Source organism: Thunnus maccoyii, chromosome 24 (genome assembly GCF_910596095.1).
Source record: "Thunnus maccoyii chromosome 24, fThuMac1.1, whole genome shotgun sequence".
In the NCBI taxonomy this organism is placed as follows: Eukaryota; Metazoa; Chordata; class Actinopteri; order Scombriformes; family Scombridae; genus Thunnus; species Thunnus maccoyii.
This window is the reverse complement of record NC_056556.1, coordinates 5,633,631-5,660,060: the sequence shown is the minus strand read 5'-3', so window position 1 is coordinate 5,660,060 and position 26,430 is coordinate 5,633,631. Positions and strand designations below refer to the sequence as shown.

General features: G+C 38.5%; 1 protein-coding gene across 3 annotated transcripts in view; it reads right to left on the bottom strand.

Annotated features, from left to right (window-relative positions):
- Positions 1–1,440: 1,440 nt before the first annotated feature.
- The window catches only part of LOC121892044 (inactive dipeptidyl peptidase 10-like), an 86,716-nt gene continuing 61,726 nt past the window's right edge, over positions 1,441–26,430 (bottom strand). For all 3 annotated transcript variants that reach the window (XM_042404821.1, XM_042404822.1, XM_042404823.1), the window contains 21 exons: positions 26,243–26,324; positions 23,892–24,012; positions 21,442–21,596; positions 20,275–20,372; positions 20,023–20,146; positions 18,355–18,393; positions 18,045–18,152; positions 17,838–17,929; positions 17,398–17,445; positions 17,148–17,266; positions 16,517–16,564; positions 15,596–15,694; positions 15,284–15,353; positions 13,599–13,727; positions 13,445–13,510; positions 12,087–12,141; positions 10,425–10,524; positions 9,765–9,823; positions 6,410–6,482; positions 6,084–6,157; positions 1,441–4,905 (listed from right to left, as the gene is read on the bottom strand). In XM_042404821.1, coding sequence (XP_042260755.1) covers positions 4,774–4,905; positions 6,084–6,157; positions 6,410–6,482; positions 9,765–9,823; positions 10,425–10,524; positions 12,087–12,141; positions 13,445–13,510; positions 13,599–13,727; positions 15,284–15,353; positions 15,596–15,694; positions 16,517–16,564; positions 17,148–17,266; positions 17,398–17,445; positions 17,838–17,929; positions 18,045–18,152; positions 18,355–18,393; positions 20,023–20,146; positions 20,275–20,372; positions 21,442–21,596; positions 23,892–24,012; positions 26,243–26,324 — 1,891 coding nt within the window. In that variant the 3' untranslated portion in view covers positions 1,441–4,773. The remainder of the gene's footprint in view (positions 4,906–6,083; positions 6,158–6,409; positions 6,483–9,764; positions 9,824–10,424; positions 10,525–12,086; positions 12,142–13,444; positions 13,511–13,598; positions 13,728–15,283; positions 15,354–15,595; positions 15,695–16,516; positions 16,565–17,147; positions 17,267–17,397; positions 17,446–17,837; positions 17,930–18,044; positions 18,153–18,354; positions 18,394–20,022; positions 20,147–20,274; positions 20,373–21,441; positions 21,597–23,891; positions 24,013–26,242; positions 26,325–26,430) is intronic.

Genomic DNA, 26,430 nt, shown 5'->3' with positions numbered 1-26,430 from the left:
CCAGTAATTGGTTTGATGTAATTAAGGCTCAATTTGAGCAGAGTCTAGGCAGTGTGGACAGGAGATTTATAAAGGTCATGAAGAACAGAGAAAGAGATAAAAGGTTTTTTTTTTCATTATTTTATAAGACTGATAAGTTTTACTGGCACAGTCATTAAAAGAATGCAATGTTAAGGCTGCAGAACATATCTGACACTTTCACACTGCTGACATGAGCTGCTGTTCTCAGCTGCAGCCACACTTACTGAGTGCTATTAAGGAAAATTAAGAGGTGCTGATATCAGTGTATAATCATGAACAGGGCGAGGACAGATTACTGAATAGTAGGGATGCAATGAATGAATAAAGAAACACAGTTTATTCCTACAACTGCCAAAAAAGGTAGATTTTATAATTATGAGGCTAATTTTCTTTTTCGTGAAAGAATTACTGTACTGTATGTCAAGGAACTGACCGTTTATAGGACATGATTATACAGTCAGATTTGATGGAAAAGGCTCTGCTTTTCTTGAAACCTCTTATTTAAACCGAGCAACACAAGGAGCAAAATCTGCTGAGAGAACTATCCCCTAAACACATAAACTTTAAATCTCTGTAATACTAAAAGTTTGACACATTATTTGGAGGTTTGGGTGATGTAGGGATATAATTCTCCTTTAAGTTTTAGATTTTTTTTTTTTTTATGGTACTGTGTTTTGTCTGATCAGCACTGCTTAAATGCAACACTTCCTCTGCAATTCAACAGGAAACATCAACCAGAGAGCAAACCTGTGAACAGTCTTGCAGACAGTGGACTCAAATTTATGACTCAGAGGCTGGTTGAGTTAAAACAAGTGTGTCTGTAAACAGTGTTGGCAGACTGGGGTTCTCTTTTTTCTGCTTGATTGAGGATTTAAAAATGTTTTCTGTGTGCTTGTGATAATTTGAGCTACTTTTTACATCATTTGGCAGGTTTTCCAAATGATTAGACTCTTCTTCTACTCCAATTATGAGTGGCAATAAGCTCAACATCCAGTGAGTGATATTCTTACTTTTAATGTCAAGATAATTTTTCATTACTTTAACAAGTTTTTGGGTTTGCCTAAACATACAGAAGACCAGTGCACAATCAACAGTCGATTCATGGGAACTGAGGGGTAAAGTATATACAGTTTAATGGTGGGGGAGCTAATCAGGAAATTGGGAACAGGTGTGCAAGTGGGAGTGGGTGTCAGGTGATGATTCAAGGCAGAAAACACACCTGCAGGACAGGAAAGGAGTGTGCAAATGGAGTTTTACCATGATCTGAGCACATTCGTGTAGTTCTAGATGGGAAAAAACTGCAGTTTTTACAAAAAAAAAAAGGATTTAAAATAACAATAAATTCTTTATACATTGAAGACAAGCTCCATAAATTCCAAAAACACCTGCAGCCATAAGACGAGAAAGTGAGATCAAATATAGCTTGTTCATAGTTCTTTAATATTAAAACAGCCAAAAAATACAATAAGCTTTATTCATCCCACACCCACAATGTTTCCCCCTGAAGAAAATCAAGTTAAACTCACAGTACAAACCCTGATAGAAACAATAACCATGACTTCACAGACTGTTTCTTTAAATTGGACTCAAATGTGGCATCAAATGTTACAAAGCGCAGCCAGAGGGGAGGATGTTCAGCACAGTTCAGCAGGTCGGGTTTCTTCGCTGTTTTTAGGAGAGGCAGAAAAAACACACACACACACACGGCTTTGAAGATGTTGCATGATGTTTCAACTTTAAATGAATTATGAGATGTAGCTGTATCCAAGGCTACCAAAGTGGTTGGCATGGCAACCAATCTGCTAGCCATGCAGTTCGGGGATTACCACCTCAATTCATACCAACTCTAACTTCACAGATATGCTGCCATCATTGTTGTCCTGTCATGTTTTTTTTTATTCTTATGTGTTCACAGCAGATTGAAAATTAAACTCCAGACTGAACACATGTTGGCTCCTCATGTCTAAAAGCTGAGAGGACATTCATCACTGTGATTAATGGCACTCGTGTGCGGCCGACAGTAATTGTCTGAATCACTCTCATACCCACAATCACAGTGCTGGATGCTCTCAGGCGCCGTGTTGCCATAACACTTATGATGCCTTTTATTGTAATGCTTTATGGATAACCTGTGAGTGTTTCTAAACTGAGAGGTACAACTTGCAGTGAACAGCAAAAAACAAAATTTTAAAGCAGCTGGAAATGCACAGACTCAGCACTTGTACTCAAAAGTATTTATCTAAAACAGTAGATGACACATTTTAATCAAAAAAATCAACCAAATTTCCAAAAACTAATCATTTCCATAACCAAATTAAATAAGCGCTTTAATCATCTGAGGATTAAAGGGACACTAAGTGATTCATAACCATTCTGGGAACCATTAGAAATTATAAAAACATAGAAAAAAGTCCCATCTGTTCCCCTTTAAATTATAGTGGTCTGCAATTATCAAAACATGAAACTACATTTTCACATGAGACATGAGAACATTAGAGCAGGAATTCAACACAAACTCCTTGTGACAAGGTTATAAATCACCATGTAAAAGACTGAAACTGCAATAAGCCTGCTGCAGATTGGTTTCACAATATGTTGTTTGCTTTGTTTTTTTACAAGAAAGTTTTATTCAAAAACATAATATAGGCCAAACTATGAGTAGCTAACACATTTTGTGCAAAGGGAGAACCCCACTTAAGCCCCTTTAAGTTGAATCTTTACATAGATATCTTTAAATTATGTGTCAACAAAGAGTTTGTTTCAAATATCTAAGTAAATCTCAGTTGAACAATGACACCAAGAAGGAGACAAAGTGTAATAAAAAAGAGATCCTGTGATGTAAAGTTCTGTACATATGTTTAGCTCTATTGCTGTCTAAAGGCTGGATGAATCTACAAACCTGCAACCAGAAAACAGGCAAGCTGCTCCGAACGAATACACGAGACTGATGCTAAAAACCCAAAGAACGCAGGTTTTCTGAGAGGTTTTTGACGAGCCAACCAAGTTTGCTTTTTGGTTGGTTAAACATGCTGTCCTGTAAGAGTTAAATACTTTCAGACGACCACTAATTCAGGCTCGTTCCTGAAATACTTAAGGAAGCTTTGTTTATAGGAAAAGGTAGCAGCAGATGATGAAAATGATCCCTCGAGACCAAAAACTCTTCTAAGATCTGATCACTCTTTAATACAAATGTCTTGTCTGTTCTTACTGGAAGATTTGGAAGATCAATGATGCATTTTAACAGCAGTGGCTATATGTCTAACTGGGGGATCAAACTGGTGTCATTTGCATCAAAACAAGAACACTCATTGTTTAGAGAAAGCTTCTAAAAGCTGCTAAAAAAAATCCATTTATCACCAGGCAAAAAGCATTCTGAAAGGCAGAACCATAAGTGCACATCTATCAGTTGTTTTCTATGGTTTCAGTCCCTTTCACTGAAGGCTGACTGTGTTGTCCATTTCAGAATACCAAATATAGTTAATAGAGGCAGTCTGGTCTCACAAATTTTTTAGTGCAAAGCCATGAAATGCAAAAACCTTCTTTCACTGAGTACAAGGAAAGACGTATGTTTCTGCAGAGCAAAAGAAGATACAAACAAAATGCAAAAGCTGAGAATTTTCATTTTTAACTTTTTTTTCTTGCTACCCTAAAACAAATGTTCTCAATCAGCTTTTTACTTTGAGCAACAAGGATCCAAAATGTTCTGTTAATGTTGGAACAGTTTTGGTTATTTCACATGAATGATTCATGTTTCTGTCTTTGCTTTTTTTTCCTCTAGTTTAAAGTAGGCAGAACTCCACTGGAAATAAAAGGCATCAATCAGGATCTGATGTGGATTATTTGGTCGCTGTTAATCAAATCTTATCACACTACATCTACACAGTCCTGATAAAACGGATTAGTGGAGCTGAGTTAAGTGTTAAAATTAAATACTGCTATATAAATAAAACCCAATGGTGTTTTTTTAACCTTATTTAGTCCTGAAATTTGAATCTTTTGGAGGAATATTGAAGATTTGCTGCCAAATCAGGGACTTTAAAGTTAAATTTCTTTACATTCAGCTAGTTTTTCCTGCTCAGCCATCACCCGAAATGTCAAGCTAACCTATGTTTTAATTGCCTAAACTTAACCACGAGCACTTGCCAACAATTAACTATTACTGACCTTTACGTGACATTAAAATGGCTCATTTACATCTTGCTGCTGCAGCACGTTTCAGTTTGTGTCCACGTCATGGAAACCTGTCAGAAATTGTTTTCGTGTCATAAAATTATGTGGAGACTGTACAGAAAGACGCTTGTTTGGACAACGGGTTACCAATATCTTAAGAAAGAACGTCGTCACCCCCTGTTTCTTACTCTCTTTCCCTCCTATACAACTCCAACTTGGCACTTCTCTGTTCTGTCGGGTAGAAGAAGCGATAACATTTCACTTCCCGCCACTGATAACCTCCTTGTCAGGCCGCTACCGACGGCTGTAACCCATCTTTTCAAAGCATCCTGACTGAAAATTGCATCATGACACCTGAAGACAGATCTGTTTATTCTACTGAAGAGATGAGCAACAGAAACGAGCCTGATATGTTACGAATAAGCTTGTTTTGTCCGTCAAACATTGTGCTACAGGTATAAAACACACACACACGCTCGAACTCACTCTACCAGGGGCATGTACGCTCATATATACACACACGTAAAAAATAAAACAAAAAAAACGGACACACACAGACTCCAATAACAACCACGTTCCCTCTCACTCGTCGTCCCGTTCTTGGTCGAGTAATGATGATGTGTCGAGCAGACATCCTCTAAAATAACCGATTAAGGAGTGAGTCAGCTGAATATGGCTGCGTCTCGACAGGAAGTGTCCCTCGTCCGGGTAGATCTGCCCCAAAAGAACACACGACAGATGCACGAGTGAAGAGTAAATTCACAAGGTTACCCTAAACTCAGCAGTGAGGAACATGAAGGTTTTTGTCCGAACAAACTATTTGTTCTGAACTCTTTGTTGCTGTCGTGGGAAAGTCTCATACTGTAATGTAATTTCCTTAGTGACAAGAAGACGATCATGTGTTTTTGAGTCTATTTAATGGGGTGTGAAATAAGGTTTTATGAGCCCAAGGACAGTAAAATTGATCTGAGATCACAGAGGAAGGTGTAAAGATGAAAAAAAACTAAATTGGGTAATAACAAGAACAGCAATACGACACTTCATACAGTATATTTATTTGAGACTAAACTTTTTCAGACGTTTCAGATTTGTGGCATATAAAATCTCCCAAATGTTCGTCATGTTTTTTTGTTTTTTTTTCCAATTTTTTAAAACATTTTGAAAGTCATATTTTTTAGGTAAAGGAGGAGAAAACAATAGCAGGACTTTAAGACCATTTACAGTAAAGTTCACTTTAACAATATTTAAGTTTTTAAAGTTTGTGGTTCAGTTCATATGGCAGCAACCGTCTCCCTTTCTCAGAACAATTACATTCAACGGCCAGTTAACTAATTGTTTTCAGGTGTAGTCTGGATGATATATAATCAGTCTGTCAGTCATTATAAACTCATGCTGTGCAGCCAAACTTTGTTCAAACCCATAAAACTATATTTCAAATTCTAAAGGAGATCCCAAAGTCTCCAAAGACACCAAAGACACCAGGTTGAATTCTGGGAAAATGATGCACAACACAACTTCAGTTTGATAAAATGGTGCAAGTCTTGGGTGTGAACACAATATAGCTTCAATGAAGAGTTGGAACCGACTAATACAGAACATATATAATACTGACAGTGTGAAACAAGATGAATGTAAGTGGAAATAAAGGTGTAAAGTGTATGTTAAGAGGTTATTTTATAGTATTGTCTTAAACAGTTTTTTTCAGGTGTTATAATTGTGATTTAAGGTTTAAGGCAACATTTAATCTGTAACAGTAATGAGACACTGGACCAAAATGGACAATTCAATAAAATTACCAATATAAATATATGTATTGACAGTGTTATTGACTTTCAATACAGAAGATGTTGTATTAAAGCTCCGACAAAAATGCTGTATGGTATTGTATTTACCTGCATAGTATAGTTGGCCCCGATCTTTATCAAGTGTTTGATGAGCTCTGCTGAATGCTGAAAGTGGACGTTTGCTGCGGAGAAAAAAAACCCAGAACAAAACATGCAAATAAGTGGGTTTGATTCCACTGCTGGATAAAAGCTCCAGCTCTCATCAGGGTCAAGTTTTAATGCTCTGCATGGAGAGGCTCATTTCAAAAGGACACAACCACCAGCGATAAAGACTCATACCTACCTTTAATAACACACATTACAGGTTGCTATGACAATTACATTTTATATTTCTATTTGCAATAAAAACTGGCATATAGAAGAAAAGTGGGTACCGTCAGCAGTCCCGTGAGCCAGAAACAGAGTTCCTCCCTGCAGACCTTTCATGTTGGGCAGGACTTTGGATGTCTGGACACACAGATAAAGACAAATAATTATCTCCGCCAGGCGTAAGCCTGGAGGGGATCATGCGTTTGGTTGTGTGTGTGTGTGTGTTCGTGTGTGTGTTTGTCCACAGCTAATCTCACATACTGCTGGACCCATGAGCTTATTATTTTCTGTGCACGTTTATGACTGTATGTTCAAGGACCTCTTGTGGTTGCAGTGATTCACAATTTTTGAAAAACCTATTTTATAACTTGACTGCTGAGTCCTCACTCCTCTTAACTGGTTGGTAGCGGCTGCAAGTGATCAACAACTGCTTCAGTATATCTTGTTTCTGTTAGAGACAACCAATCATGTCTTGTCACCTCGTTAGATCAATCGGTGCCAAATTTTGGTACCTTGAGAGCGAGTTGTGTTGTGAAATCAAATAAATATTGATAAGATTCCTTATGAGCCTATCGTAAAGCTTCGCCTGGGACACACAGGATGCGTGAGCAGCGCGTACACGTCGCTGAACTGCTGCATCTTGCACACTTGCAGCGTCCACACAGGCAGCGTGTCTGCTGTGGCGCCTTTGCTGCGCTGCTACTGGCAGCCCAATCTTTCTATTGTTTTCCCCGTCTGTTTCTGCTGAGAACCGTGCGCGTCACGCGGAGAAAATAGGCAAGACCACGAATCTCTAGAAAACACGACGCAGCAGCCACGCATGGCTGTGTGGCTGCTCTAACCTGTTAACATGGGCGCCAAAATGAAAAGCAAGAGGCTCCGCGACGCACACGCGCTGCTCACGCATCCTGTGTGTCTGAGGCGTTAGACTTTCATCTTTTCAGCAGTCTTCGCCATTTTACAATATGCGTTACAACATAGCAAAAGGCATTTCTGACAATCGGCTAGGGTAAAAACAAGGCTTATCTAGTCTGTTGAAAGTCACATTCTGGCCTTTGTTTTGGCTCAAAAACTGACATCCATAGAAAAGTTTGGTCTCATCTTGAACTGGAGCATCTGCAGATTAATTCCATACTAGATATGTTATGATCTCCTAAAGTTAGGTACGACATGAATGAATCCCCGTTTTTGTTAGCTTTGCCGCCATCTTGACTGTACACACCTGGCGGAGATCTGCACTTTACTGAGTCTTCTCTTCTAGTTTAACATGTGCACATCGTTAACATGGATTTCAAGAGTTGAAGTTGAACTTGTAAGCAAACAGTTAGTTAGTTCAGCAGTTACGGAAAAACATTATGAGATTTGGAGTCGTGTTTCTGTCCACCTGGTCCTATATTCAGTCCAATATTCTCTCTCTTTAACTCTGTTTCTGCTCTCTACCAACTCCTAAGAGAAATATCTGACTCTTTAGCTGCTAAATGCCCCACTATGCTTTTCCTCTGAAAACAGCTGTGTGCTGCGGTCGAAAACGACGCCATGAGAGCACTGAGAGTGAACCAAAACAGTGACGTTGCAACAATGAACTGAAACTCACTATAAAGCTCCTTAAAGCAGAGCGGAGCGGCAGAGTCGCTCTAAATTCTTTGTAAATGATCTGAAAATCACTGCTTTAATCTCCTACAATAACAATATATTGTATTTTATAAGTAAAATAAATACAATATTCACTTATTGTAAGAAATGTAGTGGAGAAGAAGTATAAATTAGTATAAAATGGAAGTACAAGTACCTCAAAATTAATTCTTAAGTACATCACTTGAGTAACTGCACTTTTCACCTAAAGGCTGTAAAAAACGATTGTGAATACTATTTCTTGAAGTGATTGTGAAGCTCAAACAACTCTGAGTTGAGCAGAAAACAGGTCTGGAAAAAGGTCATCGAGGGATATTTTGAAAGCGGTTTGGCCTTTCCAGTGTGGAGCAGCCTGACTGGAAATGAAAACGCACATGGAAATGGTCACATTTGCAGAGACAAAAACATCACCGAGTTCAAGAGTATCTTGTATTTTCTTCCTCTCGAACAAAAAGCCAGACCGCCTGAGGGAGCGTGGATGGAAGCTGTCCTATTAGAGACAGTCAGTCACCGCACATCAGCGAGCGGACGGCGTGTCATTCCAGCCGTTTCTTCCTCTCTGTCTCTTTTAGTCTCAGTGGACGGGATGAGTGATGATGTCCTGCTGATTATTGTCTGATCAGATTGAGCCACATTTCCCTCCTCATGGACGTCATTTAAAACAGCCTCCCCTCCTGCTGTGAGAGTAACAAAAATAGCGTTCTGTGGCCCAGTTAAAGGCAACCCACTTATAGCAGGAAAAACACACTTTGACTTCAACCTTCACTTGGAGGACAATTGTGTATTTTTATTTATTTATTTATTTATTTTTTGCTAGCACCTCTGGCATTTTCCTATTTTTCATGTTTGTTTTCTTTCCCTGGTTGTTGCAGAGGACAATATTTGGAGCGTTGCCTTAAATGCTGGTGGCCATGTTTTCTTCTTCATTTTTTAACAGAAGGGAACTGTTTTGTTTGTGAAGTGAAGCAAAGCATTTTCATTTAAATGTGTGTGGCCTGTTTTTGAAAGCTGTGAGACCTCTGTCTTTCTAAAAAAAGAGATTTTGTTCAGTTTTTAAGGAAACGGCTGGTATTTAAACACCTGCTATTGTACAGGGTGTTAGATTTAATATATGAATAAATGTAATTTGTAAATTTTTAGTGTCAATGCACAGTTATCTGGATTTTTGGCTTCAGTCACTGTCAGTGAACGTATTACTGATTCTACAAATACGTTTTCTTATAATTCTGTTTCCAAAATCTTCCAAACAGCAGAGCCGTGTTCAACTCCTTGCTGTTTTCCAGTGTGGTTTTTTTATATTTTACTGGTTGCAAATGTGTCACAAGATTAGCCTGAGGGGTCACGAGATGATTTACCAGAGAGTAAAGAAGACATGATAAACTCCTGGTACAGTAAATAATGTCATTTTGTTGACTTTTCTCTAATATTTGCTTGTTTCTTGTGGAAAAACTGGATGCTTTTACCTTTTTAGGTCCCTAAAAATCATTCAAATTAAGCAGCTGAGGAGGAAAAATCACTCACACGACTCACTGACATATGCAACATGTGACTAGAGGATGTCACAGGAAGAAAATTCTTAATGTTAAGGGGTCGTAAGGTAAAAAAGGTTGGGAACCGTTGTAACAAAACCCACACATGAACTGTTATTTATAATAGAAGAATGTGTGGTGAGACTGTGTGCAAAGGCGTATGAAACATTTTTGTGCACACAGAAGAAGAAGTCTTGAATCTAGACAGACATTAAAATTAATTAACACATGTCCAGCAGCAGATGAACAATCGGCTCACTTGGTATCTGCTCTCCTCGGTCGAAGGCGAGCCTAAGTATCTCTCCGAGAACGCTGAAGCTGGAGGAGAGAAAAGAGCAGAAAGCAAAGAGGTTATATGTTGTTACAGCGGAGCAAGGTAAGAGTGGAGCTTTACGGAAAGAAAACAGATGTTGGAGAGATCAAAAATGAAATAAAACTGAATATGGAAAGAGATTATAGTTGGCAGTCAGCATTAGAGAAACCTATATGCACAGTGTTTCAAAATAGCTTTTTTTTTTTTTTGCATCAAAAAGAGTGAAATCCTTATTCTGTTCTGCTCGTGCTTGAAACACAGGAACCGCAGGATTTAGTGAAACACTTCAGTCTATTAAAATATAATCACAAATACAGCAGCAGCTCCTCAGCTGTACAGTCACTTTAATACTGTGTAGACGCTTACAGGAATGAAGAAAGCTTTTCATCCTAAAACTCAATAAGCCTGAATTCCCGAAGGCAGAGCGCAGGGATAATTAAAGTCACATTACCAAGACAATACATATAAAAAGGATCATGTAGGATAAAGAGGTTGTGAATAAGGAAACGACGGGAAGCAGCACTGCAGCAGCACAAGTAATAATATTAAAGAAGAGGAGATATCCAAAGTGGAGCAGGCTGGTTTTAATTTGACTTCTTTGCTCACCATACATGGTCCAGTCGATGACGGGAGCCTGAGCCGCCGCACATGTGATCAGCTTCTCCGTGGACTTCAGCATCATCAGTGTGATGTAGCCGCCGTAGTCCTGTCGGACGGAGATTCAGCTGCTTTAAACGAGTTTCTTTTTTTATACCTCCCTGACATAAATGAACTATAATATTTCTTATGTACTGCAGGTGTGTTTGACAGTTTAATATCTACTCTAAGTTCTGGCACATTTTCCTCCCGTTAAATAATTCACTGAGATGTTTTGTCTCCTCTCAGACCTTCCGCACCTTCAGCTGAAAGCATGAATTTAATTAAAATAAGTATTCATGTTATAATTGCATATCCTTGACATCTGCAGACAGCACTGAGTGCTTTTACATGCCCTCTTGTATCCCAGTTGTCAGCAAGTTTTTGGAGCATCCTCATCACATGTCCTGGTTTCCAAAACCTGAATATCATCTTCCAGGTTTTGATAAACCCAAATATGCTAAATGGAGGAAAGAAACTGTTGTAAATATAGTCTCTCTCTCTTTGTGTGATACAGTCAAATTCTTATAGATGAGCTAGTACACCATTAGCCCCAGGTTGTACCTCTAATATATTAACATTATATTCAATGCTAAGCATCTGATTTTCTGAATACAACATATAAGAGTTAGAGGAGTTTTTTGAGGATTCTGTAAAAAGCTTCAGAAAGCTGTGCGTGTTGTTTAATGACATTCTGTGCTATTAATGGTCTCACATGAGAGGCACAAACTGGGACCACTATACTGTATATAAAGGTGGGAGAGAGCGAGGCTTATATATGATCAGAAATAATAAGATACAGTATATTTTATTGTTATTTTGTGTGTACTGATTTCTTTCTCTGTTTTCTAAAACAGATTACAGCGTCTTAGTATTCATGATGTCCGGCGCAAAACTGTTCCTGATGTATGAAGAAAGACGGTCTGTTGACGTTTGGTACGAAGCTGAATTAAGAACATATTGTCTGATGGAAAACAACTACAGCGTGGAGCCTCATGTGAAGCAGAATTTAAGAGAAAAGACTGTTTGCTGTGTGAAGTCCACTTTATGTTTTATTGCTCATTATATGATGATTTAAGGGCGATTGAGGGTAAATTACAGGGTAATTTCTGATCAGATTTTATGGATGAATGATTATAAGAAACTTTTTGTGTGGCTAATTTTAATTGTAGCGTCTGGTACAGAAGACAAAGTTGTTTGTTTGCAATGTAATTAAAGAAGTTTTGTTCTTGTCTACGTTTGACAAATGTTTCACCTCTACAATTGTATTTTGGTGTTTTGTAAGTCCACATGTGCTGGACACTTGTATAACTAACTATACTGTATGAATACATGGAGATGAAAAGTTTATCTTCCATGTAAACATTACATCCTGAATATGAGGATAATATGATTATATAAGTAAACAAATGTCTATATTGAAATGCTTTTATGTTTAGAAATCTTACTAAATGAAAATTGTTGGTGTGATAAATGTACAGTAATGAGTTGTCAAACAGTTTAAATAAGCCTCATTAAGCATTTCAGCCTCATAGCCGTTACAGTCATCCAGTCACACATTACATATTCATCCAGTCAGCTGAAAAAAAGTGTGTGAGAGGTCTGATTAATTCACAGGCTCGACGGACGAACCTCTCCGAAGACTCCGACTCGAGTGCGATCGATGAACGGCAGCTTCACCAGGTACCTGCGACACACAGAGGAAACCTTTCACACAAAATACAAGCGGACTTTGTTTTTTACATTTCAAATCATCGGAGGGTAAAAGCGAAAAAGTGTATTTTTAGGTTTGGTTTTACACATTCGATTCCGTTTTCACACGCTCAGCTGAAGCTCTAATCCGAAGCGGTTGAGAATTAATGGGAAGAAGCTCCGGTTCACAGATAACCGAGTGACCAACAGTACTGAGGGTCAAAGGTCAGAGCTGCGGGGGGAATTACTGACAAAACTCCTGCGATGCCTGAACTGATCATGTGAGAAAAGAGTGCTGGGAAAAGAAATGAGAAAACTTAGAGAAACGCAGAGAGGTAGACGGGACTTTTTGAACCAAATCATCCTCCTTCATGTGTTCCATCATCATGTTTTATACTCACACGTTCAATAATAGCATCAACTGCTACATGTATGTGACAATAACTAAAATATAAAGCCATAAAAGAGGTTATGAAAGGGAAGACAGAAGAATATTACAGCAGTTTTACTCTTTTTTTGTGCGATTTTTGTAAAGGCGACATGACATAATGTTTAATGTTATGTTGTAAAGGGGATATATCATGCTTTCTGTGATTTTCTGTCATTTTTATACTGTTATACTGTCAGATGTTTGTGTTAAACATGGTCAAAATTCCAAAACTTGAGGTGAATGAATGTAAAAATGCTCCAGCTGGGCATAATGTAAGTAAACAGTGTTGTTATGGACTATTTTCAGTGGCGGATTAATACACATTTGGTGCTCTACAGTATTTCTGGCTGCAGATGGTGTTTGAGGGATCAATATATGATTAGTTTAAGTCTCTTTATGTGATTTGTTGACAATGAGGAAAACACATACTTACTTTAAATACCACTTTTACTTTAAATTCCTCCAAAAAAAGAAACGGATACCATTATAACAACGACCTAATCTCTCAATAATGTTCTCAATTTCAACTGAAAATGTCTCTCGTGAGGAGATTAGAGAGTGAGATGTGCGTTAGATAAAAGGCTGAAGTGTATTTCGTGTTTGCTTTGGGACAAATTGGATGTCGAACGATAAAAGTATCGATTCAGTTTCAGAAAACAATAAACTGACGGACCTTTAATCGCTCATTTCTGTGTTTTTACAAATATAACACTTCCTTCGCTGTCTGTTTGTGCTTTTTCCACAAAAAACAATTCATGAAGCACCTCTGTGATTCTAATTAACTTCACGGGTGGTCAAATGGATAGAAATATGACCCAGACAGAGACGCTGTAGTCCAGACACAGCGACACACAGATGTGTTACATACTCCAGAGCTGCTATCTGGTCCTCTGTGTCCACTGTGCCGAGCCTCTGATGGACCTGCTGCAAAACCCTGTGAAGTGATGGACAAGGATGAAAGGTCATTAAGTCAGGAATTATTAGTTCCTAGTATCAACGTACGCCTTAGTATGTACGCCTACCTTTCCCCTCTGAACCCCGACCCCCTGCCGTCCAGCCGCGCCACAATGACCTGCTCCAGTCCCACCAGCACCCAGTCCCAGTCCAACCGGAACTCCTCCGTCACCGCCTGACCGCCTGGAGAGCTGCCGCTGCCGGGACAAAGATAGACAGATACGGAGCTGATGTGATGTTCGCAGTTAAAGCTTTTGGGAAACTGTGGGTGCAGCTTTAAGGCAGATTTTCAGAGTCTGTGTTCTTATCGTATTACAGGAACACTAATCTCTGTTTAACAGGCAGGTGTGCGTTATTTCCTGATAACCGCACAGCCCTGATAGGTTTCAGGCTGGGGCTTCTCCTCTGCTGCATAACATCTACTCAGAGATATTGAGTTTTCATTTAGACCAGAATTACACTGTTAGAAATCCACTATTTGGCCAAATGTATGTGGACACCCTCACATACAGTATATATCTTCTAATTTAAATTTGTTGTACAGTTTGTTCTCTACTCTTCTGTTTGTAGTTTTCCCCATTTTCATATCTTTATTCCTGCTTGTTCTGTTCTTCTGGTTTGTTTATTCTTGTTCTGCTTGTAACACCTAATCTTATTTTATCACCTTCATGTGTGATTTTTCGAACATCTCACTCCAAAATCATGAGTAATAATCTGCTGATGTAACAGCTTCCTCTCTGCTGGTTTCAGACTTTCCACCAGATGTTGGAACCACCAGGCTGCAGAGATTTTGCTCCCATCCAGCCACATGTGCATTAGTGAGGTTCAGTACTGATGTTGTTGGGCGATAAGGTCCGGTTTGACGTCGGTGTTCCAGTTTATCTCAAAAGTTTTGGATGGGGTTGAGATTGGGATTCAAGTTCTTCCAAACCAAACTGAGAAAACAATTTCTTCACGGGGCTGGCTTTGTGTACTTTCCCCGAAACAGGAAGGGACCAAACGGAAACTGTTGCCACAAAGTTGGAAGTTCACCATTGTATCAAATATCCTTGTATGCTGATTTATCTGGTTTGGAACAAAGAGAGCCAGCGAAAACTATGAAGAACGGTCCCAGACCAAAGGGTATTTTTGATTACTCAGAGAATAAACCGCCCTGATCTGTGCAGTTAAAAATAACTCATGATGCAGAGTAAGCAAACAACCTTGGCCTAATTCAACCACAACAGCCAACAATGACTCTTGAAAGAAGCAAATGAAGTAGAAGAAGAAGCCAATTTAATCTCAGTGTCATTAAATAAGTCTAACTTATGCATCTTATCTTGTCATTAGGCTTCTTGACTATTTAGTTAGTTTTGTCTAGCAAATGACATCTATGCATATTGCCATTATGTACTATACTGCAAATTGTACTTTGTATATTTAAAATGATATGATGCTAATATGCTAATCTTACAATAATGCAAAGGTTTATTAAAGCATAGAAGATTGTACTCAAAGACAAAGAAGAACAGGCCTGCATTGTGTGTTCATCATGGGAAATTAAAGTTGTAGCTAAAATGTGATTTTTCTTTTACTTGTACTTTTCTAGTACATTTGTTTTTTTTAGAATAAGTTTCACAGCCTGCAGGCGTTGCGGAGTGAAATGTCTCATTTTCAGCCGTCCTGACTGAATTTGGACTTTGAAGTTCAAGGCGTTGCGGTGAATGCAGATGGGGGGAAAAAATGTAAATGTAATAAAGTTGAACAGGCTTACACAATGAGGAGAAGGCCGTAGAGGTAGGACTCAGAGAAGTCGGGGGGATAGATGAGCTTCAGAGGCAGCTCTGTGAGTAAAGTGAGAAACATTAGCTGAAGGGAAAGGTGACCGAGAGAGAGAGAGAGGAAGAGAGGGGGAAAAAAAAGGAGACAGCCAAGAGCACTGAGGACAGAAACAAACACACACACTCCAATATTATCCGCCGTCTATGTCTAAACAGCTCAATTATCTTATGTTCTGTGTCATGTGTAAAGAATCAATACACACACACACACACACAAACAGCTGTTAAGTGCAGATCATTTGTACCAAAGTTGTCATTAGTGATCATCCGGATGTCCGTCTGAACCGTCCTTTTAGTCTCCATCGCTGACCGCAGAGGGAAGTTGTTCTCCAGGATGAAATACGCTGAGAAACAGGAAATTATTCATCAGAACAGAATAAAAGTGAATCCTTCCTTGCACTCAGTCTTTGAGTTGTACCGTGAAGTGTAATTTAACCTTTAAATCACATTTTTCCCCCCACCCTGTATTCTTTCTGCCCCGGTGTGCTTTAGCGTGTATATCTGATGTGAATCAGTATGTTGCGAAAGTTGATAATCCTTCTTATATAATCCCGTTTCCTCTCGGCCAAGCGGCAAAGGTGAAACGTGAGGTCGTGCAGAAATAAAGACAACACGCGACAGTTCACGTACTGATGCGATAAAATATTCAGCGCTTCATCCAGAAGCCACTGAAAAGCAACGGTATGACTTCATTTTTATTTTATAAGGGCTAATCCACACAGTACACACGCTTCCTACACATGTACCATTAAAAAATAACATACTTTTCAATATCTTACATTCCTGCTCTGTCACCCTGTAGCTGCACTTTCACATTTTTTTACAATTTTTTGTACATTTTCTGATAAATTTCCTTCTTTTATCGCAGACCAACACTGACCATTAGGTTTTCTATAAAAAATGCAGTGAATAGCGAACATTTAAAGTGTAATAAGAAACAAAATTAAACATCTTGAAATGTATAAATTACTGGCACAGCTTGACCTCGCATCAAATCCAACAGCTGCTGATGTTTTTTATACGTGTGAGACGGTGAAGCTTGATTGCAAACACACTATTTTTCCATTTCAGAGCAGATATGAGAAAAATGTAAAAATCTGCCTGCCCATACAAATACAACATAAACAGAAAACGGTTTCGTGCTAAATAGAAATAAGAATACTTACAGTCCACATCATCAAAACTCAGGAGGAGAACAGCTGGAACACCAGGACCTACAGTGGAGGAGAATCAAATACTTTTTTTTTGACGTTTTTATGAAGGAAACACAAGCTGCTGACAGATTTTCATCGTCGTCTGAAGCCCTTTTGACTCGCAGAGAGCAGTTTTACATATTCGCCTCAAGTTTTGGAAGTTTGATCATGATTAACATAGACATCCATCCGAAAGCATGATCATTTTGCCATTTTCCAAAGGAGGAAGACATTATTAAACAGAAGTTGCAGAAGGTTTTCATAATGTTTCACTGATGTAAACAGAAGAAATCCTCAGGGGAACATGAACGTGTGAACCAAATTTTATGACAATCAGTTCAATAGTTGTTGAGATATTTAGCTCAAAACCACAAATCTCTGACTCTTCAGATATTAAACCCTGCTGTTACAATCGTATTTAACCAAAGTAAGCAAATACCTGACAAACATTTCTCAACAGGGAGCTTCTGAAGCTGCTGAAAGCCGTCGTTTTCTCATATCCGATGGATTCGCATGTAGAACCGGAGCTAATGACCCACCGGCGTACACATGGCACAGACACAGTCCCCCCATAACATCCTTTAAGACAGACTCTCTGTCTCACCTTTGCAGTGCAGGACGGCCTGCTGTGCATCGGGGCTGACGTTGGCGTCGAAGAACGTACACTCCTCCTTCAGTCCGCAGGTGAGGCATCGTCGTGGAAACAGGCCGAGGGCGGACACACTGACGGAAAACACACGGTGAGTTTACTGAGCACGAAGAACCGAAATTACATAAGCTGGAGAAATAATGAACAAAAAGTCTTTAAACACATAATATGATTCCATTTCAGTGTACAGCAGCTTGTATTTTACCTGTATAAATGTCTCTGTTGTGCAGAGTCCTCTGTGCTCAGAAAGTATCTGTGTGTGGAGGAAAGCAGAGCAGCTAAAGTAGGACAAGGTCATAGATCCATTATACATCTGCCTTTACTAGTCACTGCACACTGTGGCTGGACAACCATCAACACAGATTTATGTAGTCGAGGACCCTGCAGCACAAAAAGACGCGATATTTTCAAACATAACATGTTCATTTCTTTTTCTCTTTCTACAAAATAGAGCAGATATTTTACCAGGAAAAGACTGAGCTGGTCAACAGTCATTTTTGTGATGGTAGCAGCGGTAGAAGTAGCCATGGTGATGGGAGTTAACACATTGATATTTATCATTGTTTAACTTACAAGCAACAGAGAAATATCACATAATTAGTCTCTGTTTCTTTTACATGTTTTTTTTATCTTTATTTAACTTACATGATCTGGTTGTTTTCATCATAAGCTACGATTTTCGTCACCTCCCAGTCGCCTGACGTCAAGTGGCGAACCTCATCCTGGTCACTTCGTAACTGAAAACAACAGAAAAACATCCTTGTAGATTTTTAAGATTCAACACGAGATTGTGTAAAAGGGAATGCGAGAGTAGGAATGAGAAGGAGAAGGAGAAAGTCCTCCTCGAGTCACCTTCTTGGTGAACATTGTGATGTGTTGGAAATCTCCCTGACCTCCTTGTTTCACTGGCAGAGTGAGGAAAAACCTGCTCCTGTCCTTGGAGAACAGCGGCTCCTGTCTCTGTGGAGCAAAGTAGAGGCTTCAGAGGTGACATACTTTATGCATGAATGAGTTCTGCTGTATTCTGCCTCAAAAATAAAAGGAACATATAGCGCCGTGGGGATAATATATTGTAGCTGGAGATGCATGGAAACGATGGCAAGGCTTCATGTTTTTATTATAGATTGTTTGTCAGCAGAAGTTCTTCATTCTTCAGGTTTACCTGTCTGGGGAGCCAAGCCTCCGAAGAGTCCTCGTGTCTCTGAATGAAAGGGATGAAAATTGTAACGTGTTTTGAACAAGAGAAGAAATAACAAGAAGTTATTCCGACATTAAAAGAAGAGAAATAAATCTTGAGTAGTTGTGGAGATTTCTGAGAAGTTGAATTGATTTTCTACGTTTAGCGACAAAACCTGAAGTATCTACAGTCAGCTGATCATCCTTTCAAATCCAGACCATCCACTCTTAAAGAATTAAATGAAAGGTTTCCAAAAACTTAACTCATTTATCCCAATGCTAACACATTATAAACTGCCTCTTGAGTCCTCACACAGCTGAACACTTTGTTTCTTATCTTTAGTCTTGTTACTGTTTTCCTTGTTTTTAACCTGCATCCTTATTGTCTTTCACTGAGTTTATGTTTTCATGGTTTTGTGGTTTTATGCTGCCTTGCTGCAAAAAAGAATTTCCTCTTGTGGGATGATAAAGATCTGATCGGATCTGGCACCAGATGTTGCAAACTTGCAATTAACTATTGACCTGATGTATGAAGAATTACATGACAGCTGACTGCTGCTCTGGTCTTTCTAGTGTCAGAGTCTCTCTTTTTGTTGCTATACTTCACCGCAGCTCAACAGGGAAAAACACAGAGAGAATCTGATGCTAAAAAGATGTGGCAGATATCTACTTGATATGACTGAGTCAGACTGCTGAAGCCTCACAGAAGCTTCACATCAACTTTTAAATGTATTTTTTTGCTGAAAACGAGGACTGTGTCCTTTAATTCCCTGCTGCAGCTGTTGTTGCACATGTCACAAAAAGGCAGATCCCACTGCAACCTCTGCATTAGCCCTTTCATGCATGAATTATTAAATCACAGAATAATATTTTTTTTATTGTCTATTTTTACTCTTAAACAAGTGAAAAATCATGCCAATAACTTTTTTTTTTTCAATAAATTGTATTTTGACATGTCTCCGCTGTTGTGGACACCAAGCATCAACGGAGTATAATATTTTATTACTAAGAGCAAATGGTATGAAAACACATAGGAACATTAAATAACTACAACAATAGGGAGGATATTTGAAAAACAAGACCGAGGCCCGATAGACAGAATATACCCTTTGTTGCGTAACGTCCACTGGAGCGGACGGATGTATTTTCAGTCACAGAAAAAAATGTACAAGAACAATATTATTAAAAACTTGATAAAAGTATTTCAAACATCTTATTTAGTTGAAAAATATATTTTTTTACTTGTTTTTTTCTCTGAGAATAAAAGTATTTAACAGATATTCCTGCATTTCCTCCACCTTACACCATTTTTCAGTTTATGATTCAATATCTCATAATCACAGAGAGTCAAAAATGATATAAAATGATACTTAAATGGTTCAAAATGGCTTCCAAATATCTGTCCACTGTAGTGGACACCATGCATGAAAGGGTCAGAGATATAGAGTCATGCAGTGCAGCTGAAATATGCTGTGATATTTAGTTTTATTTCATTTTATATTGAAAGTGGAATAAGACTCATGAGGCTTATTTTACTCTAGACTGCATGTGAAGACTTGTTTATATATCAAACCTCTACGGTTGACTTGAAACTACTTTGGGAACTGAGCAGAAATCGCTGCGTCACGCCATTTCTTTAATCAATAACACCCACCTGATGGCAGACTCCTACGGTGGCGTCGCACACCGTCAGCAGCGAAGCGTTTTGGGCCCGATTGAGCCACCGCACAGCGAGGTGAGTATTACTGATCCACTTCACCATGGGGACATAGAAATCCCTGCAGAGGAGAAGCAGAGAGAGGAATCAGATTGGGGATTTTGTGCCCTTGTGTGCCAGTATTGTATTTATATATGTGTGTGTGTGTGTGTGTGTGTGTGAGTGTGTGTGTGTGTGTGTGTGTGTCACCTGAGCCTGAGCTGTTCAGGAGGCTGCAGTTCCTGAGTGTGAGTTGCTCCAAACAGGTTGACCACAGACAACTTGACTGCAGGGTTTGTCTGGCCGGCCTGATGTTGTGAAACAGAGACAGACGCAGGCGGATTGATGAGAATCTGATCAATTTCCTTTCAAATCAGAAAACATCTTTATGACAAAGTTATTGTATGACTGTACAGATTTCTCTGAGTGTTTTGGAAGCAGATTTTTTCCGCTGAATAAGTGATAAAATTTGAACTGCACCAGCTTAAAATAGCATGTAGGTGTTTTAATACGTCTTCAGTGAAATATATTTGTCTACTTGCAGAAATCTAAAAAGTGCACAGTGAACCAAATTAGTGCTTAGTTCTTTCTAGGTCATGTCTAAGCAAATTATTGGGAAATTACTAATTAAAATGGTACAGACAAATAGCTGACACTGAAGAATATTCAATATCCTGTATGACAAAAACTAAATCTAAAACTAAACTGTTGCAAAGATGTTCTTAAAAGGCAGTTTTGCAGCGCCGACATGCACAGATCGGTACAGTAAGCACAACGCAACAAACACAAGATGCTTGTTATGCTGCAGAACAGATAAAGCTTCTGTTTTCCTCCTTCAGCGGTGGGAGGATGACGGTTTAGTTTCTCTTTGAAACCGCAGACAAAAAAAAAAAAGAGGACCTGACCCGCACATCCATTAGTGAACCTGATAATCAACGAGGCACCATGTGAAACAGAGTCTCCTCTACGTTCTGCTGAGTGAAACGACCTTCACGGTGTTTCAAGAAACAGGTCGTCCGGCGCTGTAATATCACATTCAGTTTCGGCACCTTTTGAACATACAAAACCCTGCAAAAGCGAGATGTTTTCTCCTTGATTGAAAATCATTTCCAGCTAAGTGCAAAACTAGCAAATTGGCTGAATAATGTGAAACCTTGAAGTCAGTTTTTGCTTCATTAGTTGTAAGAATATTTGGCAATTAGCTGTTTATTTTGTTTATTACAAATGTTGCACCTCTGACGCCCAATATAAACTGAAATAATGATTATTTTTACCTAATCTTGTTGTCTTTCTTAATATTTTAAAATATTTTAGGAAATCAGTAGCCTGGGTTGAATATGATGCTATTACCTTATTATCTCTATAAATCAGTCTTACCATGGGATATGGGTACTGTAGTCCTCGTGGGTAGGTGCTGCCGGTGAACTGGGGCAGAGCCATGTTAGGTACCAGCGTGTCATTAATGGTGAGGAAAGCCAGTTTCTCTCCATCAGGTGACCACCAGTGAGCCAAGTGTGAGCGCAGAATCTCCTCTGATACAAAAAAAAAAGAAACAACACACCTCGATTTCTGCATGAATACTTTATCTCTTGCTCTCTGTTTTTCGTCTTGTTTTGACTGTGTAACACTCAGAGGTGCTAATGATGAAGGCCAGAAAAATAAAGCCGTGTAGAGTCGTGATCTCTCTGGTGATGATGTAATATGCTGCACATTATTTCATTTTTATTTCCTTTTTTTATTTTATTTTCTAGGCTTCTGCTCTTATTCTTTGTTGTTGCTGATTTATTAGTTTTCTTTACACATGGGCTTGAGAATGGTTAAATTTAATAAAACGTGGTCAAAAAGAGACTTCAAACAGATTAAATCAACAAAAAATAACTTGTTTTCTGTTATTTATAACAGCAAAAGTTGATTTTTGTTTGTTTTTTTTAAATTATGGTGGTTGATTCCTCCATTTTTCATTGCTGGTTGCTCATATCATCAGTGAAATAGGAATTAAAACACACTCTTCTCTTTCATTCACTGTCAAAACATCATCCAAATGGTTACACTCTAAAATAAATGCTGATAGATAAAGAGAAAAGACACAGCTGAGCTCACAGCACATCTACAAACAGAAATGATTCTATAATGTTCCCCATCTGCCCCAGTGTGTGTCTGTGATGTGCAAACTGCACAGACCATCAACACATTACTGAATTTGTTTACACAGCGAGTTAATGGATTGAGGCTTGTTGTTGATTTTTCATCGCCACTCTGCTTAGTTTGTCTCGTCTGCTCGGCTGCATTTTTAATGCAGGAGACAAATCTTTAAAACATTTTAAACAGCTGAACTAAAGATGCGCAGACCTGAGTCTAAATCCTAAAGATACATATCGCAGAACTTCTGTCTGAGCCTTCTGGCTTCTGAAAAGAGCCCAAAAATGTTAAAAAACAAAAAAAAACCTTTCAGAAACTGGAATTTGTAGACTTGTTCAGCAATTATCATCATCAAGAGATTAACAGATGCATCACGAAAACTATTACTTACTAGAACACTTCATTAAATTAGCATTTTAATTAAAAAAAACAGAATAACTGCATCATTTACACACTCATAAACACAAATTATTGTGGCTTGAAAACTACAGACACATTTGCGAGTCATGTCGCGCTCTCGTGTGCTCATGAATGAGTCCAAAGTACGCCATTTATTTTGATTAGTAAAATATGTTAAAATAAGTGAGAGGAAATAATCTCATGTTGCAAATTGCAGCTTGTAAATTGCTGTTTAGTGAAACAGGCCACTGGATAATACTACTGTGGGGATAGGATTATGAGCCCAAACTTCTATATACAGTATTTATGATATTATAATGATTGACAAGCCACTGTAAAAAAAAACAATACAAATATACATATTAATTTAACTGTTAAACTATGTCTGCCAGATAAATTCAGTCCATTTTTATGCTTAAAAACAAATTGAAAGATATTAAAGGTGTAGTGTCTAGGATTTAGCTTCATCTCACACACCCCCCCACCTGCACTACTGTGGAAACATGGTGGGCTCTGTGGAAGAGGACCCACTCCCTATGTAGATATAAAGGGCTCATTCTAAGGTAACAAAAACACAACAATTCTTGTATTCTTGTTTTATACACTAATTAAAACATACTTTGAATGAATATTATATTCCATTTCTGCCAAGTCCGCTCTGCTAGATGCCACTAAATTCTACACACTGCACCTTTAAGTCAAAAAAATATCATAATGAGCCTTTAAAGGGGACATAACACGCAGATTTCCAAGTCTATATTTATGTTCTGGGGCTCTACTGGAATATATATGCATGATTCAGAGTTCAAAAAACCTCTTTATTTATCTTCTACTGGCTCTTTATTCATCCTTCAGTTCAGCCTCTGTCTGAAACAGGCCGTTTTAGCTCCTGTCTCTTTAAGGCCCGCCTCCTGATGAGCTCACTCTGTTCTGATTGGTCAGCTTCAGGAAGCTTCCTTTAGCTCTGGAGGCTCCATAAATAAACTATAGTAACAGGATTTCGCTTCTTATTCTCCTTTTTTACTCAAAATGGAACCTTCTCAAATACGTCCGTACATGTTTGAGTCTGAATCAGATTCAAAACGAGGGAGAATTTTTATGCACGTTCATCTAATTTTGGAACTTTGACCGTGTTTAACATAAACATCCGACATCATAACAATATATAAATGACAGAAAATCACAAAAAAACATGTTATGTGCCCTTTAAAAACCCAAAATCCCCAGAAATGACACTGAGTACAACACTAGTTACAGTCCTGGTGCAAACACGTCGTGACCACACTCACCTTCGTACAACCAGTCGGCGAGACCGTTGAAGATGACGCCCTCCATCCCAGAGGAGGTGATTCTCAGGGAGTTACTCCTCACATCTGACTGGTAGTAGATGTTATTCTCAAAAATGTAGATCTGACAAGAAAGAAGGGATGTTGGAGGTACTGATTGCACGCTCATGCATGATCCCATATTCTATTTCTTTCATTAGTTGCGTGGATTCCTGCTGTTTTTTCCCCTCATGTTTTACTTACTTTCTGCTGTCAAACTCAGTGCTGCTTTTGCATGTGTTTTTGATTTGTTTTTCTTTTTGATTTCCTCTCTGATGAGATTTTGCTTTTTTCATAAGCCCCTGGTTTATCTCCCTATGCAGCAAATGTGTGTGTGTGTGTGTGTGTGTGTGTGTGTTTGCTCTTTTCCCTCCATCAGTGTTTTAATATTTGCATTTGCAAATACAAACAGGATCAACCAAACACATCCTGCATGTTCACCAATATCCTGAAACCATGTACATTCATTTTTCACCTGGTGAGCATTTCACTTGTTTTCTTGTTTTTTTTTTTTAGATTTATTTATTTTCCCCTGTTCTCAAAAGTCATTAGTCACACAGAAGCCGTGTTGAGTTTATGCCACGTTCAGGCTGCAGGAACTTTACCTGCAGCGAGTACAGCTCAGCTTTGTCTTACTGTTACTGTATGCACCGAAAAGACACAACACAGACATGCAAGTGACTGCAAAGAAAAACATTCAACACTTCAGCTTCCCTATTAGTCCTTCAGTTTGTTAGATTAGATTGATGTCATATAATAAAGTTGGAGACAATCACAAAAGAGTGATTTGCTTAATTTTTTTTCTTTTAGATTTTGCAGAATTGTAGAAAAAGAACTTTGCAATCCGGACTTTGGCTCATAAAATATAACCTTCAGCTGCCAGCAGCCTTGTAGGAAGATGTTGTGTTACAGTGTGCCAGTAACAGCATGTCAATAATATCGGGTCCGGTAGTGCGGATATCTCTAAGGAGCTTATTTTATATTTTTGGCTGAGCATTGCTACTGGAATCTCTCATTAATAAGTAGCTGGATGACTAACCAGAAAGAGAACAAACTTCCAAAGTCAGTTTTATAAAGAATGGAGAGGCGTCAAAAATAATATTAATAATTGCATAATCAACCTTATTAAAACCCGATATCTTCTCTTTGTCACAAACTGAGCAGGCACATTTGTTGAAGGTGATTAAATATAGAAATGACCCCCCAAAAAAGTAGATAAGGGGAGATATTTAATGTTCTATATGTTTAATGAACAAAAGTATGTTCATTGTGTTTTCTAGAAAGTCATCCACAGACAAAGAAATGCACAGTATGTCATCTTACAGAGTGATGTTACTGTATGTTTGGGTCAGTTGTTAAACTCCCTGTTAGACTAAACTGTTATAAAACACCAATAACAGACGTATAAAGTAGGTTTTAGAGCTGTTAACTAAGGCTCAGACTCTCAAGGTCCTCAAACAGAACATCATGTTTAAAGCAGAAAGATGGTGAGCTGGTAAAAGTTTGATAAGGTTTTATTTTACTAATTTTCTGGGATGATTCCTGAAATGAACTATGCACAAAGGCTGGTATTTGATAGTAAAGACAGAGACATACTGAGACAATGATACATATAGTAAGTATCCACATTTAAGTGTAATTTTACTCAGAGCTGACATTTAAAGATCCATCTTAACCACCTTAAAGATTCATTTGTAAACCACATTCTGTATATTTGTTGAATTATATTGCCTTGCCTTTAATTTACAACTACAAAGAAACACATTTGTCATGGTCTTGCATGTTCAACTGACCAGCTGTGCATCGACTAAGACTTGAGGGTTACTCTGGTAGAAAGATTGCACTACCAATTTACGGTATTACAGTGTTGCATACAGTTGCATACCGTGTTGAACACTGTATGTAAATTAGTTCTTCATAAAGAAAACAACTGTTACATATCAGATCTTTTCTAGAAGATTATTAGGAAAAGACCCGTAAAAAGACAACTGTACTTTCTTGACTTAGCTAATAGGTCTGTTGCAGAAGTCCTAACTCATGTTTTAATGTTTAATGTAACTTTAAAATGGTCAGAGTTCAGTCAGATCGACACACAGACAAATACTGAGAAACAGGCAGACACACAGCACAGTGTGGAGAGCCTGTACTGAAAGAACTGAAAGAATCACATCAGAGCAGATCATGGTTGCATCAAATCCCTCGAGAGAGACGAGGGGGCATGAATTCATAAAAACACAGTGAGGAGAGAAGAAAGATGGAGAAGCAATAAAGAGAATGATTCACATAAACACACACACACATATATACAGCCTTACCAGCTGTTGTCCTTGTCTTCCCCAGGCTGCATGCTGAAGCACTGCATTGTGAACCTCCGGAGGGTTCAGCTCCCGCACCTCCCTGACACACAAACACACACATATATATATATATTAACAACCACCATCTCTTACTGAATGCCACCATGTACATGCATCAGCTGCTGAAATGATATAAGAGAGCGTCC